This window comes from Schistocerca nitens, chromosome 6 (genome assembly GCF_023898315.1).
Source record: "Schistocerca nitens isolate TAMUIC-IGC-003100 chromosome 6, iqSchNite1.1, whole genome shotgun sequence".
Classification (NCBI taxonomy): Eukaryota; Metazoa; Arthropoda; class Insecta; order Orthoptera; family Acrididae; genus Schistocerca; species Schistocerca nitens.
This window is the reverse complement of record NC_064619.1, coordinates 397141341-397158169: the sequence shown is the minus strand read 5'-3', so window position 1 is coordinate 397158169 and position 16829 is coordinate 397141341. Positions and strand designations below refer to the sequence as shown.

General features: G+C 45.6%; 1 protein-coding gene across 1 annotated transcript in view; it reads right to left on the bottom strand.

The window, feature by feature from the left end:
- LOC126263377 (uncharacterized) overlaps positions 1–16829 on the bottom strand; it is a 292477-nt gene that overhangs the window by 114066 nt on the left and 161582 nt on the right. The window contains exon 3 of the mRNA XM_049960469.1: positions 1681–1785. Within this exon, the coding sequence (XP_049816426.1) occupies positions 1681–1785 (105 nt within the window). The remainder of the gene's footprint in view (positions 1–1680; positions 1786–16829) is intronic.

Here is a 16829-nt window from a genome sequence, read left to right as displayed (position 1 = left end):
CTTGAACAATGTTAATTGTGCATGAGTGAAAACTGATTCAGGTTTCTCTTAAGGTGTTTGACGTTTGACAATATACATGATTGTACATAAAGAGAGAGTGGCAAGTTGTCTGCTATGAGACAGATACTATGACTATTTACGAACAACTGTCACAATATTTCTCACCTATTGGATACATTACTATTGATGAACAGCTTTTGGCGTTCTGAGGAAACTGCCCATTCCGGCAATATAATCCTACCAAATCTGCTAAGTATGGACTAAAAGTGCTTGCTTTGGTTGATGTAAAAACGGCTTACTCTGAGTTTAGAGGAGATAGAGAGAGAGAGAGAGAGGGGGGGGGGGAGGGAGGGAGAGAGAATGTGCAGGAAGAATTTCTGCCAAAAAAGATAAAGGGAGCGAGAATCATATATCTTCAGGTTTCAACATGATTGAACATTAGCGTCATAGTGTTCGAAGAAAAATAGGACAGTGTTGGTGGTGTGACGCATGCATTTCGACGATGCTATGGACTCTTCAACATAAGAACAAAAGAAACCTCAAATGTTTACCTACTGTAACATGTAAAAAGTGGGGATAGATCTTATTGAGTCAGCTATATCAGAAAAACAACGTGTGGTGTAACACAAGAAGGTGGTCTGTGGTACTGTCTTAAAGTATTAAGAATACTGCATTGATAACTTCTTTATGCATATTATAAATACCACTGCAAGGCTTCAAATCAAGCTGCAAAGAGAGCTGTAAAGCTCGGACCTAATATATTTAAAACTGAGCAACCGTTCGCTGATTGAATACCTTTAGGTTTATTAAAAAATCCTAAAATCGTTCATATACACCATCCGAAGCGTCTAATAGACCACTTATTTTGTGGATGACACTTGTCATCCGCGCGACGAACAGTGTCAGGAATTATCACGTGACTAACAGAGTGTTAAGGGCAATTCTACAGTCTCCACAGTATTTATTTGTTTACCAGGAAAGTTGAGCCGCTTTTGTAGGTTTAGTGTTTTCATATCAATGTGCTCTTTCGTTAGGATACCACATGAAACAAACCTGGCGGTAGCAGAGATGAAATGGGGCTTTAATTTTTGTCCAAAATCGGTACTATTCTTGTAATGTACCCTGAGTTAAAATCAATAACTCATGCGCCACATCACTGGTTTTATTTGCTGCATTGTGGATTCAGGTACGAACTACAGCAATTATTAAAGAAATTATGAAGGCATTTTTATTCAGGTTAACGAAATGGTGTAGTAGTGACAAATAAGGCTTTATTTGTATCACAGCTATTATACTTCACTCGAAGTTTCTCTTCTTGGCTTCTAAAAATACATTAAATATTCCTCAAAGAAGACCTCTTAGAACATGCAATAGAAAAATAGTCCCTCTTCTCTTTTCAGCTGCTTGTGGAATTGAGTATATAAGCATTATCTTTTTTAAGCAACTTCCTCATGTTTCATTTGTACACTAGTGATTCGGATCGAATTTGGTTACTACCATGTGTAACTGATGGGCATAGAGTTTCTTCCAAATACGATTTTACCTCACATGATACTGGTGGAAGTTTCATAACTACCTTACAAAAGCCAGGTATAATATCAGTTTCTGGGCATTTTAAACGTCTGTGGTAGACACGGTTGGAATGTAGTATCAAGAAGGTAAGCTACAGTGTAGACTTACCTGCATGTGGTGTCATGGCGGAGCAGAGCAGCAGCGCGCATGCGCAACGCAGCGCCATGGCGGACCTCAGCCCGCGCATGTGCACTGAGCCATAGCGCCGGGACCCTGCGGAGAAGTTTATTGTTAGAGTCGGTTTAGCCGCAGCACATGTGGCGTGTGATACGGTCCCTGCGTTAGCAGAAAACCTGCATAACACTGCCCAGTTTTTCTCGGAGAAGTTAAACCGATAAGGAAGTATGTACAATTAAGTAGATGATGCACAGTGAAATGATTAAATGTGACTCATCAATTTTAAACCTGTACTTTCTCCCAGTACGAACTGAAGAACACATGGGAAAATTAAAATGACAGGTACACTACTAGTCATTAATATTGCTACACCAAGAAGAAATGCAGATGATAAACGGTTATTAATTGGACAAATACATTATACTAGAACTGAGATGTGACTACATTTTCAGGCAATTTGGGTGCATAGATCCTGAGCAATCAGTACCAAGAACAACCACCTTTGGCCGTAATAAGAGTCTTGATTCGTCTGAGCATTGAGTCAAACAGAGCTTGGATGGCGTATACAGGTACAGCTGCCCATGCAGCTTTAACACTATACCACAGTTAATCAAGAGTAGTGACTGGCGTATTGTGACGAGCCAGTTGCTTGGCCACCATTGACCAGACGTTTTCAGTTATTGAGAGATTTGGAGAATGTGTTGGCCAGGGCAGCAGTCGAACATTTTCTGTATCCAGAAAGGCCCGTACAGGACCTGCAACATGCGGTCGTGCACTATCCTGCTGAAATGTAGGGTTTCGCAGGGATCGAATGAAGGGTAGAGCCACGGGTCGTAACACAACTGAAATGTAACATCCACTGTCGAACGTGCCGTCAATGCAAACAAGAGGTGACCGAGAAGTATAAGCAATGACACCCCATACTATCATCACGCCAGTATGGCGATGACAAATACACGCTTCCAATGTGCGTTCACCGCGATGTCGCCAAACACGGATGCGTCCATCATGATGCTGTAAACAGAACCTGGATTCATCCGAAAAATGACGTTTTCCCATTCGTGCACCTAGGTTCCTCGTCGAGTACACCATCGCAGGCGCTCCTGTCTGTCATGCAACGTCAAGGGTAACCGCAACCATGGTCTCCGAGCTGATAGTCCATGCTGCTGCAAACGTCGTCGAACTGTTCGTGCAGATCGTTGTTGTCTTGCAAACGTCCCCACCTGTTGACTCAGGGATCGAGACATGGCTGCACGATCCGTTACAGCCATGCGGATAAAATGCCTGTCATGTCGACTGCTAGAGATACGAGGCCGTTGGGATCCAGCACGGCGTTCCGTATTACCCTCCTGAACCCACCGATTCTCTGTTCTGTTAACAGTCATTGGGTCTCGACCAACGCGAGCAGCAATGTCGCGACACGATAAACCGCAATCGCGATAGGCTACAATCCGATCTTTATCAAAGTCGGAAACGTGATGGTACGCATTTCTCCTCCTTACACGAGGCATCACAACAACGTTTCACCAGCAACGCCGGTCAACCGCTGTTTGTGTATGAGAAATGGGTTGGAAACTTTCCTCAAGTCAGCACGTTGTAGGTGTCGCCACCGGCCCCAACATTGTGTGAATGCTCTGGAAAGCTAATCATTTGCATATCACAGCATCTTCTTCCTGTCGGTTAAATTTCGCGTCTGTAGCACGTCATCTTCGTGGTGTAGCAATTTTAATGGCCAGTAGTGTAATATCATTGAACAGTATGAACAGGTATAACATGTTTTATAGACACTAATAAAACATTCGGTTGCAATATAAGGAGTTTATCTCATCTACAAGGCAACGCATAAAAAATAATGTCATTAGGTGCTCATGATTATGCAGTATTTTTCAAGCACAAGGAAGAAAACCATGGAAGTAGTATACATTCGTACGTTTGAGAAGCATATTAGTTGTTATTCTACTTTATAAAACCTCATCTTACCTATTACGTATTTTGTTCTTCCGTTTGTCTGTTCTGCATTAATACGAACTTGAGACAGACTATAGCGGACTGAGTTCGTTTCATTAACAGTGGTGACGAAACCTGCCTAAAACACGTTAAGTTTTTTTATATATAGTCCCACTAAAAGACAGACCAGTAAGAGATAAAACCAGTATACTGCTGAAGTATAAAATTATTCATTTTAATTCAGGTTAGTGATGGTCTAGTTCAGTTAATGCGATTTTTAATATTCTGTCTTATGTTTCTTGCACAAATTGTATATCCAGTAAGAGTTTGGTTAAACAGGATATTTGCTTACCATGTGACGAAGCATACCTGTAAAATTTTGAAGGATACTGTAATGTTTTGTCACTTCTGATGCGTGTGTGGGTTCGTTATCATCCGCTGAATGTTGCTGATTAGGTTTCCAGCTTCCACATCTATACACAATGTAGATCAGGCTTTCTAAACTTGTGTGTTGATATGATAAACATGATTTCCTGTTTGCGAAACCAGATAAAATGAGCAGCCCTTGCGGTTCAAAATGGTTCTGAGCACTATGGGACTCAACTGCTGAGGTCATTAGTCCCCTAGAACTTAGAACTAGTTAAACCTAACTAACCTAATGACATCACAAACATCCATGCCCGAGGCAGGATTCGAACCTGCGACCGTAGCGGTCTCGCGGTTCCAGGCTGCAGCGCCTTTAACCGCACGGCCACTTCGGCCGGCCAGCCCTTGCGGTTCGATGGTAAAATGAAGACATTCTAAGAACCAAAGTGTCCGTGACACAACAAATGTGTAATACCACAATTGAGATGTTTGGTATTAATAATTAAATTAGTGACAATTCATCTGTGGTGTTCAACACGATCACGAGGGGCGAGCAGCAAGTAATGCAACATATTCATTTTCTGAAAGCAGGTTGCTTTTATTGACTGTTCCAATACTCCATGTTATTCCCCTCTCTTCTGCCTAAAAAACCCTATTTTTTCCAAATGATTTTTGGCTCAAATGGCTCTGAGCACTATGGGACTTAACATCTGAGGTCATCAGTCCCCTAGAACTTAGAACTACTTAAACCTAACTAACCTAAGAACATCACACACATCCATGCCCGAGGCAGGATTCGAACCGGCGACCGTAGCAGTCCCGCGGTTCCGGACTGCAGCGCCTAGAACCGCACGGCCACCGCGGCCGGCCAAATGATCTTTGTGAGGACGTTACTCCACCTTTCTGTGAGGGCATGTATGCCCGCGTAATACCACTCTACAGGTGCATCAGTAACCGGTCTGTGGTGTGCGTACGGTAAGACCATCGGTACACACACCATCAGATTATTTGACTTGTCGCTCTAACGGAGTAGTCGAGTGTCAGCAATATGTCTCGTGGTCTTATCGTGGCGTGTTTATCTGCTGCCGTTAGGTCAGACGATAGAAATGCCACTTGCACGCTTAGAGTAGCAGATTGACGGTGACCAGCTTTAAACAGAACTTTATTAATTTTCACACACATTTATTAAAATAATGAAAAACACAGATATTACGAAACTTGATTCTGGATGCTGTTTACAATTGACAATCTGAAGTTCCTTAGGTCTTGGTACGTTAATATTATTCCCACATATCTCTGATACTTGACAAAGTGTCTATACATTTCTCTTCATGGCTATGTACAGGAATATGATAATCTTACTAAGCGCAGGCTGAAACTTGACTACAGACTAATGCAGACTATTGCAGACTGACTAATCGGAGGTCTGTACACTCGTTATAATACCTCGCGTGTTCAGGTATCACTGCGCGAGTTTGATCCGCGAGGAGAAAAGGTTCTACGCTCGCAGCAATCTCATTGGCTGCGTTACATATTAATACGCGGATCGGCGGAAGCAGAACTTGGTCCGTCTTTATGGCAGCGCCATCTCGTAGTGCGGAGACGGACGAGCGCTCCGCCTGCGCTGTCGTGCTTAGCGGGGCGCGCTCTAGTAGGAAAGTTGTGTAATCGCTGACTACGCGGAACTATGTGCACAGCACGGTCCATCATCCAAGTACTATTTCCCACAGCGAGTGTCCTCCGCTGGGCGAAACAGATGGAAGTCGACGGATCCTTCACTGCTCTTTATGGTTCTCTATTATGAGACGAGGAACCAAGCTGGCACGCAGCTTTGAGTACCCTTATTGGTGGACGAGTGTACAGCACTACCGGCAGATACGTACTGTTGTGCAGCGAGGTGTTTGATTATGACCCGTCGGTCAGCTCGAATGATAGTGTTCACACGTTCCAGTGTTGCAGCAGGCATAGCAGCTGGTCGGCATGTGGGAGATGGGACACGTTTGGGCGATCTTGTTTCGATGATGACAACCCCTCACCAAACGAATCACAGTGCTGAACCGTGACGGTATATGTCAGGGCGCGCGCGTAATCCTACTGGCGCCGCTTATGCGTGAGTTCCATCGACTCTGGCCCTCGTCGTATAATTTTTACGGGTTTATGTGTTACCGCTCAGTCGCTCGGTGACAGCCGAACTGTGCGGATCGCGTGCGGAGCTGCGGGAGTACATATGGTACTACATCGAGCCACAGGGACCTGCTTGCGGGCTACGTCTCGAGAGTGCGCAATGCTTTCAAACTTTGGCAAACCGAGGACGCAGGAGAGACCAACTGTCTTTTTGTTAAAATAAAGTTTGGCGCTCAGGAAGACCATCTGAGGGCAAGGCAGGCTGAGGAATCCTTGAGAGCGGAATTGTTGTGTCTTTTGGCCGTTTTGGAATGTCGTGCGATAGAGGTGGCTTGGGGTCGCAGCGGTCTACCGCTGTCGACAAAAGGCGCGTCTTATTGTAGCGTCGGGCCGTGTCGCCGGCCGTTTTGAGCATCCTAGCTGCCGCAGAGCCAGGCTGTGCTGCCCCAAAGGTTACGGAAATTTTGGGCCAGGACCTGGAAGCCGGCCGCGGAACCAGTGAAAAGGTTTCGGGCGCCGCCGTCCAGACCTCGGCGTCCACCAGCGTAATAGGGCCAGCAATGCTACCGAGTAAGCTAACCGTGCCGACGATGGCTAAAACTGGCACTCCCCTGGCAGCAGCCCCATTTGCCGCTCCAGACTTTTCTACAAATAGACGTAGTGCTGTAATACACACAACACCAACACAATCATACATAGTCAGTACTTGCGATCCCACCCCTTCTCCCCTTGTCCAACTCCGCTCCTGCTTGCCAATGCCACTAACAACCTCCCAAATTAAATAGCATCCCTGAGTAAAGGCACGCAGACGTTCTTTCAGTCGATCTAAATCCTCCCCAAACCCACCGCCTCGACCCAACCCTCAACCTGATCCAAACACCTGAAATCCCCCAGTGTGTGTAGAGTCATTTTTATCTCATCACCACCAGCAAGTTTTGCCTTGAAATTGTCTCCCCCGATATCTGTTCTTAACAACTCGGAAACACACACTCACACAAGTCCACTTCATCTAAACAGCGGCGTTCAAATAAGCAGCGCAAGGATGGACACACCTAAAGCAAGAAGAGGTCCACCACCCCTACCTCAACCACTCCCTCACCCTCTGAGGAGCCTGCGCGCCCAACACCACCTGTTGTCGCCCTGGGAGGGAACCAGGTAACCATCGCCATGAAAGGGAACTGCGTATCCGGGCAGAATTCGCACGGTTTCGTGTTGGCGAGGAAAATCTTTCTCCAGCCGAAGTTTCCAGCGGCCCGCGGAGTAGAACCCACCCTGAACAGGTTCAGGCCGTGCCTAATAACCCATAGGAAACATAAAACAACACAACAGCAACACAAACAGAGGAACACGTCACCCACCATCTCCCTCCAATTATCGTGGAATTTCATCGAAATTACGAGGAACTTTTCCGAGTAGTTAAGAATAGAAACCGGGGGAGACAATTTCAAGGCAAAACTTGCTGGTGGTGATGAGATAAAAATAACTCTACACACACTGGAAGACTACAATACAGTCAAGACACTTTTTACCAAGAAAAACACACCCCACTACACATTCCCTACAACAAATACACTTAACAAAAACACTGTTATCAGAGACCTCCCAATACGACTGTATCCACAGGATATTAAAACAGGCATGACTGCCCAGGAATTCGTTGTCAGGGCTGTCCAGCAGAAGGGCAAAGTCGAAAGCAAGTGGCCTTTTTTCCAGGTCACATTGCTGAATATTCCCCAGAACAAAAGGGAGATGAAAATGATCCTGGCTGTGCCTATTACCACCGAGCCACTGCACTGCAGAAAGAAGACGGTGCAGTGCTTCAGGTGTCAGGGACTGAACCATATCGCCCCACACTGCACCATGGCGGTAAGATGTAGGAAGTGCGCCGAGGCCCACGACACGAGGTCGTGTACACTCAAACCCATGGACCCACAAATAAGGAGCGTGCTGTGTGACAAAAAGCACACAGCGGGTTACCAAGGTTGTGAGGTCCATAAAAGACACATACAGCAGCCAACAGGTGCAAAGGCCGCCCCCCAAACACAAAAACAAAACACCACCACCATCTCTAGACACACAAAGGATCCTAACACATCAACGCACACAGACAAGAGTTGGGTTAAACCAAGACCTGACACTCCGAGGGCAGCATACGCTGCAGTGGTTTCTCCACAAAGAAGCCACGAAAGTGTAGCCCTGTCACCACAACATCAACCACAAACACAAGAACAACACCTGGTAAGACAAAACAACAACGACCAGGTCCCCAACAGAGGGAGCTCTAGGGAACCTGTAACACAAGCTGCCACAGAGTGTACAAACCTCTCCCCAGCACTTACCCAACCCCTCCTCGTATCAGCTGTTAGGCATGATGGTCCAGACCATGAACCTTGTCACGGAGATGACGAAGGAGTTCAGGGAGGCCCAGAGATAAAATACGCTGATCCTTGTTGCCCTTCGAGCAGCAGTCAAGGAATCGCTCCACTCGGCGACTTAATCAGTAACAGTAAAACCACATCATGGACAGACGACCAAATATCCAATGCCTGACTAAGTGTTCCTTTAACGCAGACGCCATTGTTAATCAAGTGGTCGAACTCAGAGAATCCATGAAGGAATTCTCAATCGACATACGTATGATGGCGGAAACCTACCTCAAGCCAGGAATCAAGGTGACACGTCATAATAACAGTAGTTACCGTGTAGATACGCCATGCCAAGGCTGAGGAGTGGCCATATACATAAAAAGAGGTACCCGCACCACCATGTATACATCCATGCTACCAATAAAATCGAAGTAGTGGCAGCAGAAGTAAACACTGCCACCAGACCTCTAACCGTAGTTGCAATCTAGCGACCCCCAAATGACGAGATCGATGAGGGACATACAGAAGCTTTGGGGAGAATTGAGGGCAAACTCCTAGTCGGAGGCGACTTTAATGTCAAGCACCCACACCTGAACTCTGGAATGACCTCCAGAGTAGGCGCCAAACTGCAACGGCTAGCGCGCAACCACCACTTTGAAACATGGGGTCCAGTCGCGACCACTCACTTTCCTAAAAATGGAGGTATATCCGACGTATTAGACATAGCCTTCACTAGAAGGATCACAGGATTTGTGGCTGCGAGGACAGTCAGCAGAATGTCCTCCGACCACAATTCTGTCATCTTCGTGGTCGATATGAGAGAATGGGTCACACTCCCGCAGTACCAGTCACCATAAAAACGCAGACTGCGAACGATGTCGAGAAACTGTCACCTCGGATATCACTCGCTCTCCGCCACCTACTGGCGAAACAGTAGAACAAGCCCTACAAGACCTAAATGATATCATCCTGCAGGCAGCGGAAGGTCACCCCCCCCCCCCCCCCCCGCAACCACCGCCAAGAGAGGGGCTGCCTCCACAAATACAGCTTCTAGAGCATTTATTAGCTCACATTCTATACAAAAATGTAGTAGCAAAGTAGTGTAAGGTCACAAGAGATCAGGCCATCAGGAGGCTGTTCAGTCGCCTGCAGTTAGAGCTAAAGGAAGCGAACAATGAGCACAGAAATCAGCAATAGCAAAATCACCTCTCAGCCCTCAAAATAGACGACCACATACACTGTCAAGCTACCAGACAACTCACTAAAAGACGCGCTAAAATGCCACCCCTGCACGGCAAGCGGGAGATGGTCTACAGTCATGCCGATAAGGCCAACTCCCTCACCGATACCTTCGAGAAGGAATTCCACGCGGAAGAACCCTTAGACGATGAGCATGATGAGGTAGTTTACAGTCTACTGGCTGTCTTCCACAATGCCCCGAAGACGTGGCAAAAGTAATTAGGTCTCTTCCCACAAAAAAGGCGCTACGACATGTCAGTGTCGCCAATCAGTTAGTTAAAACACTTCGCCATCGACGATCGCACACCTCGCGAACGTCTCCACTGAGATTACTCATTCCCGTGAGTTCCCAGCTTGCTGGAAACATGTGGAAGTGGTCGTGATACACAAACCTGGGAAAGACCCTCTATTCCTGCAGCACTACAGGCCGATTAGCCTCCTGCCATCTCTCAGCAAGATCTATGAGTGCCTCCTGCTAATACCCAAACAGGAACATATTACCAGAAAGCAACTTCTGCCTGATTTCCAATCCGGATTCCGGCAGAACCACTCTGCCCCATTACAGATCATGAGAGTGGTTGAGGCAGCCACAAAAAGCTTCAGACACAGAGGCTTCTTCGGGATAGTGCTACTAGACGTAGCCAAAGCCTTCGACTCAGTATTGCTTAAAGGGATACTGTACAGGTCATACACACAAGGGTTCCCCAGGAGCATAGTTAAACAAATTAAAACCTATCTCACGGATAGAATTTTCTCTGTTAAAGTAGAAACAGCCACCTCCACCAAAAGACGTATTCGTGCTGGGGTGCCGCAGGGATCGGTTCTGGGGCCCGTATTGTACAGCTTGCACACTGCGGACACACCAACAGCCCCCCTGGTGCACACCCCACAATATACAGACGACACAGCCTTCTACACACGTAATGCGAACAAGGGCCTGGTCATCGGTAGGCTACAAAGGGTTTCACATGACACAGAAACTAGGCCATTCGCTGGCGCATCACCATCAACTCTGAGACGACGCAGGCTATGCTGATCACCCAGAGGCTCGGAGGGCGCGGACCTCCTAAAAGCCCCCCCCCCCCCCCCCCCGCCACCGCTCTATTTCACCTTAACGGAACGCAGCTCCACTGGTGCAGAGCCGCCAAGTATCTTGGTGTAACCTTGTACTCTCGTCTTACGTGGAAACCCCACATAGAGGAGGTCCACAGGAAGGTCTGTGCCAGAATATCCACCCTATACCTAGTCCACAGCACAACTATCTCCCTTCCCTGCTCTGTAGCAGTGAATGTATATCAGGCCCTTATACGGCCAGTAATGGAGTCTGCATGCCCTGTCTGGGGATACACGGCGAAGCAGCATCTGGACAAATTCCAGAGGCCGCAGAACCGCGCCCTCGGGAGGGCACTGCATCCACCCCTGTGACTCCCCACCGACAATCTGCACGCCGCAGCTGAAATCCCACTCATGAAAGAGCGTTTACAAGAACTGGCAAGGGCCTTCTATGAGACCTCTTCCAGATCAGGATATAACCCGATCCGCTCCCTAGGTCGGTATGACATGTCCCACGACAAGAACAAAAGCCTAATGACGATCTTCGACGACTAAGTCGAAGGGAAAAATCCCTATATCCAATCCATAATTCGTTCTCTCCCCATAATATCAATCATCACGCCAACCTCAGGCAAGTACCAGACACACACAGAACATTCATCACATTCCGCAGACACCAAAAAATCACGAAAGTAAACACGTGGAGTGAAAGCCAAAAAAGCTATAAACTCCCCAACACACTTCTCCAAAGAGGGGAAAGTAACAGATGAGAGTGAGAGGGAATGTTACCTCTGGGGCTGTGTGTGGTGGCGAGTAGTGAGTCGGATGCGGAGCTGGACGGGTGTACCTGAGTACTCGGCGTCCTGGCAGTTGCAGCGAGTTAACACCATTGACCATTGGGCTATGGGTCCCGCGTTTTCCTGCAGCGTTGACCCTTGCTACCGGCGAATTTAGTGGGCATGGTTACGACGTGCCTCAGTGAATTGTGGTGTGCTAAATACGCCGAGATGTGTTGAATAACTTGTTAGCAACCACGAGCGAAATAGCAGCATCAACCGGTGCCTACCTGGAGCCCTTAAGCTATTGGCCCCCTTGGAATTTGTTTCAAATTATCTATGAAGACTGCTTAGGAGGTACTGTACTTTAAGGCTGTTAATTTTTCCCAGTGTAAGCTGGCCAGGAATCAAGTTTCTTTATGCCTCGGTTGCAGCTTTGGGTGTGTGTGTCTCAATCTGGAGGTTTCTGTATGCGCCAAGGTAATATTTAGCAATGTTAATCTTGTACTTAAAAGCATGGTTTGATATTATTTAGTATTTGATACTACCGAATCTAATTTCTATTTGTTGTAGACGCAATGGACCTTCCTGTGGTAGTTATTGGATTTGGCCTCTAACTGAAGTTGTGTGCGCTCAACCTAAAGGCACGCACGTGTGGATCAAGTGCGTGTACGTTCTTGTATTTGCACACTCTCTTACTTCGTGTTGAGGAGTCCTTTGGGCTGCAGTTGTAGGGTTTAATCGGTCATCTGACATTTGGTGTGTACCGTAGTAACAGTGTCTGTTGGCCCCTAAGAGGCCCAAGTTAACGTAAACCTTGATTTTTGAATCTTGCTGAAATTATTATGTAATTATTCTTTTACATTACCTTGTACATTGCTTTTTGTTTTTGCTGGGCATGTTAACTTGCAGTGTTACGAAAAGACCGCTAACATACTGAAGTTTTAGTAGTTGAATTTTCAATTGCTCGTTGAAGTATTACTGAGTGTTTTAATTTTATCAAACTTGTTTTGCTGTTTGTTGTCTGGTATATGTTGACAGCCTTCCATGGGCAGCGTTTGACACGTTGCTGCTGGTTCAGTCCCGGAAAGCGTTTTCCTTCTGCTTCGATGGCTTTCCCGTTATGACACGTGGCTAAGTGTTGCAGATCACTCCTGACCCCGTCGATCTCCCGTTCCAGCCTCAAGTTGAGTAGTTTGTTGTTATTCATTTGGTATCGTGGTTCAAGTCAAATGGCACTAAGCACTATGGGACTTAACAGCTGAGGTCGTCAGTCCCCTAAACTTAGAACTACTTAAACCTAACTAACCTAAGGACATCACACACATCCATGCCCAAGGCAGGATTCGAACCTGCCACCGTAGCAGCCGCATGGTTCTGGACTGAAGCACCTAGAACCACTCGGCCACCACTGCCGGAATTTGGTATCGTGTTGCGGCGGTGTGTCGCAGTATTAGGAAGTAACTGACTCAGTATTTCCGTTATTGTAAGGCCTATGTGGGCCTGTGTTGAAAGTATTTGGGCAAACTGAGCAATGAATTTCTTTTTTTCTTCAAAAAATTAAGGGTTTAATTGTCATTACCATTTTAATTGTGTATTAGGGGCACGTTAGTTTATTTAAGTACTTAACGTGATTTATGTGGTATGGGATTGTCACCAATCAGTGAAATACTACTGTTGCTCCGTTTTTACATGCGGGTAGCTTTTGGGTAGCTTCGCCGTATCTTGTCTATATGAGAGTAGAATAACCAGTGGAGATGTAGGCATTTTAATGCTCTTTTAATTTAATGTTTGATGAACTGTTGGGGGATTAACCCATAGTTATGATCTAGTTGCGGGGACAGAGTAACGGGGCAGGTTTATTCAATTAACAGTTTGTAGTCGGGCTACCATTGTGTTGCACTGTTGACATTTTGGAGTATTATTTGTAATTTTATGTGTAAGTTAAATGTTCGTATAAATTGCGATTTTAATTTTAAATTTATTTTTATGTATTTCGCAAGAATCTTGGTAACTGTCAGTTGCCTCATGATTGAATTGTTAGTAAATGAAAATCTTAGTTTGGGAACGAGAAATGAGGTATCAAGTTGGGCCACCCTTCCACTTGTTTTCATTAATGTAGTTCCGATCCTTGTCCTATGTCTCAAATGCTTTTGTCCATTGCAATATCTCCGTAGACATTTTGCAAGAGTCTTTGAATGTCTGCGATGTTCTGGTTGTACTTCAAAAGAAATGCAGTGACATCTGTCTTCTTGGAACGCACCGCAGTTACCGGTGCCATTTTGAAAGCTAAATTTCGAGCCACCACCAACTGAAAATTTCATGAACCTTTAGAGGCTGAAGTGGGAATATACCACCATACACCACAACAAATTTCACAATTTTTCAGCCGAATCTGACCCACAAAAATGTGCTGAATTATTTATTGAACGCCTCTCGTTTTTCCTGTCTGCCTGTCCAAGTAAAACAAGTACTCCTTGCATATTGAGATAGGTAGTTGAGACGAACAGTCTGATACGGGACACTTGTGGTCTATCATGTCGGGAAACTACCACAGATTGGCCTACAAAAACTACGTAAGCTACAGCGCATGCGCGTCGAGCGAATTTTTCAATATTCTCGCCCTCTCTTCGCACAAACCATCAGTTGAAGATGTGGTGTCACCGCCAGACACCACACTTGCTAAGTGGTAGCTTTAAATCGGCCGCGGTCCATTAGTACATGTCGGACCCGCGTGTCGCCACTGTCAGTGATCTCAGACCGAGCGCCACCACACGGCAGGTCTCGAGAGACTTACTAGCACTCGCCCCAGTTGTACGGACGACGTAGCTAGCGATGCACACTGACGAAGTCTCGCTCATTTGCAGAGCCGACAGTTAGAATAGCCTTCAGCTAAGTCAATGGCTACGACCTAGCAAGGCGCCATTAGCCTTACATAGCTTGTATCTAAAGAGTCTCACTTGTATCGTCAAGAGCGATGTACCACAAGGATGGATTAAAGTTAAGTATTCCAGGAACTACGTACTTTTCTTTATAGCATTCATTACGTATCCTGTTTCAGACCTATCTACTAGCCTGCGTGAGTTAACGCGTGCCTTTCGGCTACTTCCGAGTGGCGTGGCTGTCTTGTTACGCCACAACAGAAGAGAAAAAAGAATAGGACCTTTCTTTGTAGCAAATTTAATGTAGTTTAATGTTGTACTGCGGCACGTTTCGCTGGTGGGCGCGGTTTTCCGGTTACTCAAGGAAAACGTACAAGAGTTATATTATATGTGTTTCATCTCGGAAACCATTCGGAATAGGGCACACGTACGTATGAAGTTTTTCGTTCAAATCAACAATACCATCCCCCTCAACGCGTGTACCTTTCCTCATGACTCACCCTGTGTGGGAGAACATTCTCGAACCGGGTGTCGACACAATGGCCCTACAGTCGTCCATAAGACAATTACAGAGTTGATGGAAATCTTCCAAGTTGCATTCATCTTTCATTCGGATATTGCTGGTAATGTAGACACGAACAGACGGTATGACAACATTTTTGATAAACATTCAGCAGAGATAGGTCTGACGATTGTACTGATGAGAGAAGTTGCTGATCTTGTAGAGCTTATTGTGTAATGGATTTACCAAGAAGTAGGGCTGCTGCAAAAACACATTGGGATTAGGCTGTACAAACAAAATGTATGAAGTTTATTGCATATTTTACTCTTGTGAGAGCTTCAGCTATGAAGGAATGAATTCTCATTGCAGGCACATTGATGCCTGAATTTGGTTTTGTAATTCACAACGACGTATGCTCTGCAACTGTTCTAGGCTTTCACTGCCGTTACAAACACTTAACATCAAAGCAGAAATCGCTGAACACACCAAATCGATCAGTAGTGCACAGTGCTGAGGTGTGAGGTAAAGCCTCAGGAAAGACACATCTGTTCGTCTTTCTGCTTCCCATAAACAATTGCTGAAAATCGTAATTGACCGACCGACATTTTGATTTGAAGTACATGCGAGATAATCAGTGGCTGCGTGGTTTAATGGCAGTGCAGGTTTGAACCAAGAGAAATACCATTTGAACTTTTATCGAACTAAGGACAAGAGTCGCTTCAGCTAACACGCGCAGTGTGCTGGACATTTGATTCACTCTGTAGGAGAACCTCTATCTCGATGATACTTAGTTAATCTCGCGAATTTTGTTCGTCGGCTACACATTTGCAACAATCTTTACTAACACGATGCAATGGCCAAATCAAAGAAAAATATCTCTATTTACAGCACACCCTTGGAACAAGTAGATAACTCCAGAATGAAATTTATACTCTGCATTATTTCTCCAGGAAATATATTATCTAGTAAATGCTGATGGAAGAAAGGACATCGAGAACAGGATATTTGCTGTAATGTAAATTCACGAGTGAAGTGTACGCTCATATTGATACTAGATAGTATTATAGGAAAAGCTGTTATGTACTCTATGATAATAGTAAAATAGTGTGGTGTCACCGCTAGACACCACACTTGCTAGGTGGTAGCTTAAATCAGCCGCGGTCCATTAGTACATGTCGGACCCGCGTGTCGCCACTGTCAGGATCGCAGACCGAGCGCCACCACAAGGCAGGTCTCGAGAGAAGTACTAGCACTCGCCCCAGTTGTACGACGACTTTGCTAGCGACTACACTGACGAAGCCTTTCTCTCATTTGCCGAGAGAGTTAGAATAGCCTTCAGCTAAGTCCATGGCTACGACATAGCAAGGCGCCATTTGTACCATTGCATGTATCTCAAGATAGTCTCACTTGTATCATCAAGAATGTTGTATACCAAAGGACGATATAAAAGTTAAGTGTTCTAGTAGCTACGTTCTTTTCTTTATCACATTCATTACGAATCCTGTTCCAGACTTCGCGCCAGTCGGCGTGTGTGTACGTGTGCCCTTTCGGCTACCCGTCACTGTGGACTGGCTGCCTTAACAGCCCACTACAAATAGCCTCAGGTATTTTTTGGCCACTCTTTTCAATTACGTGTTTCGAAAAGATATTGAGATTAATTTAATCTGATGATGATATTTTCTGAAGGTGTCATTAAAGAGGGTGGTCACAAAAATGCCTGCGGTTATTTACAAGTATCATAGCGTCCATAATAGCTATTCCTACACTTCTATCTTTGTTATGTGCCGCTTACGTTGCTTTTAGATCTCTCGCACATCGGATATTCCCGGATTAAGAACTGAAACTATGCACCAAACTGGGCGTGTATTGAACAGTTGTAGTTACT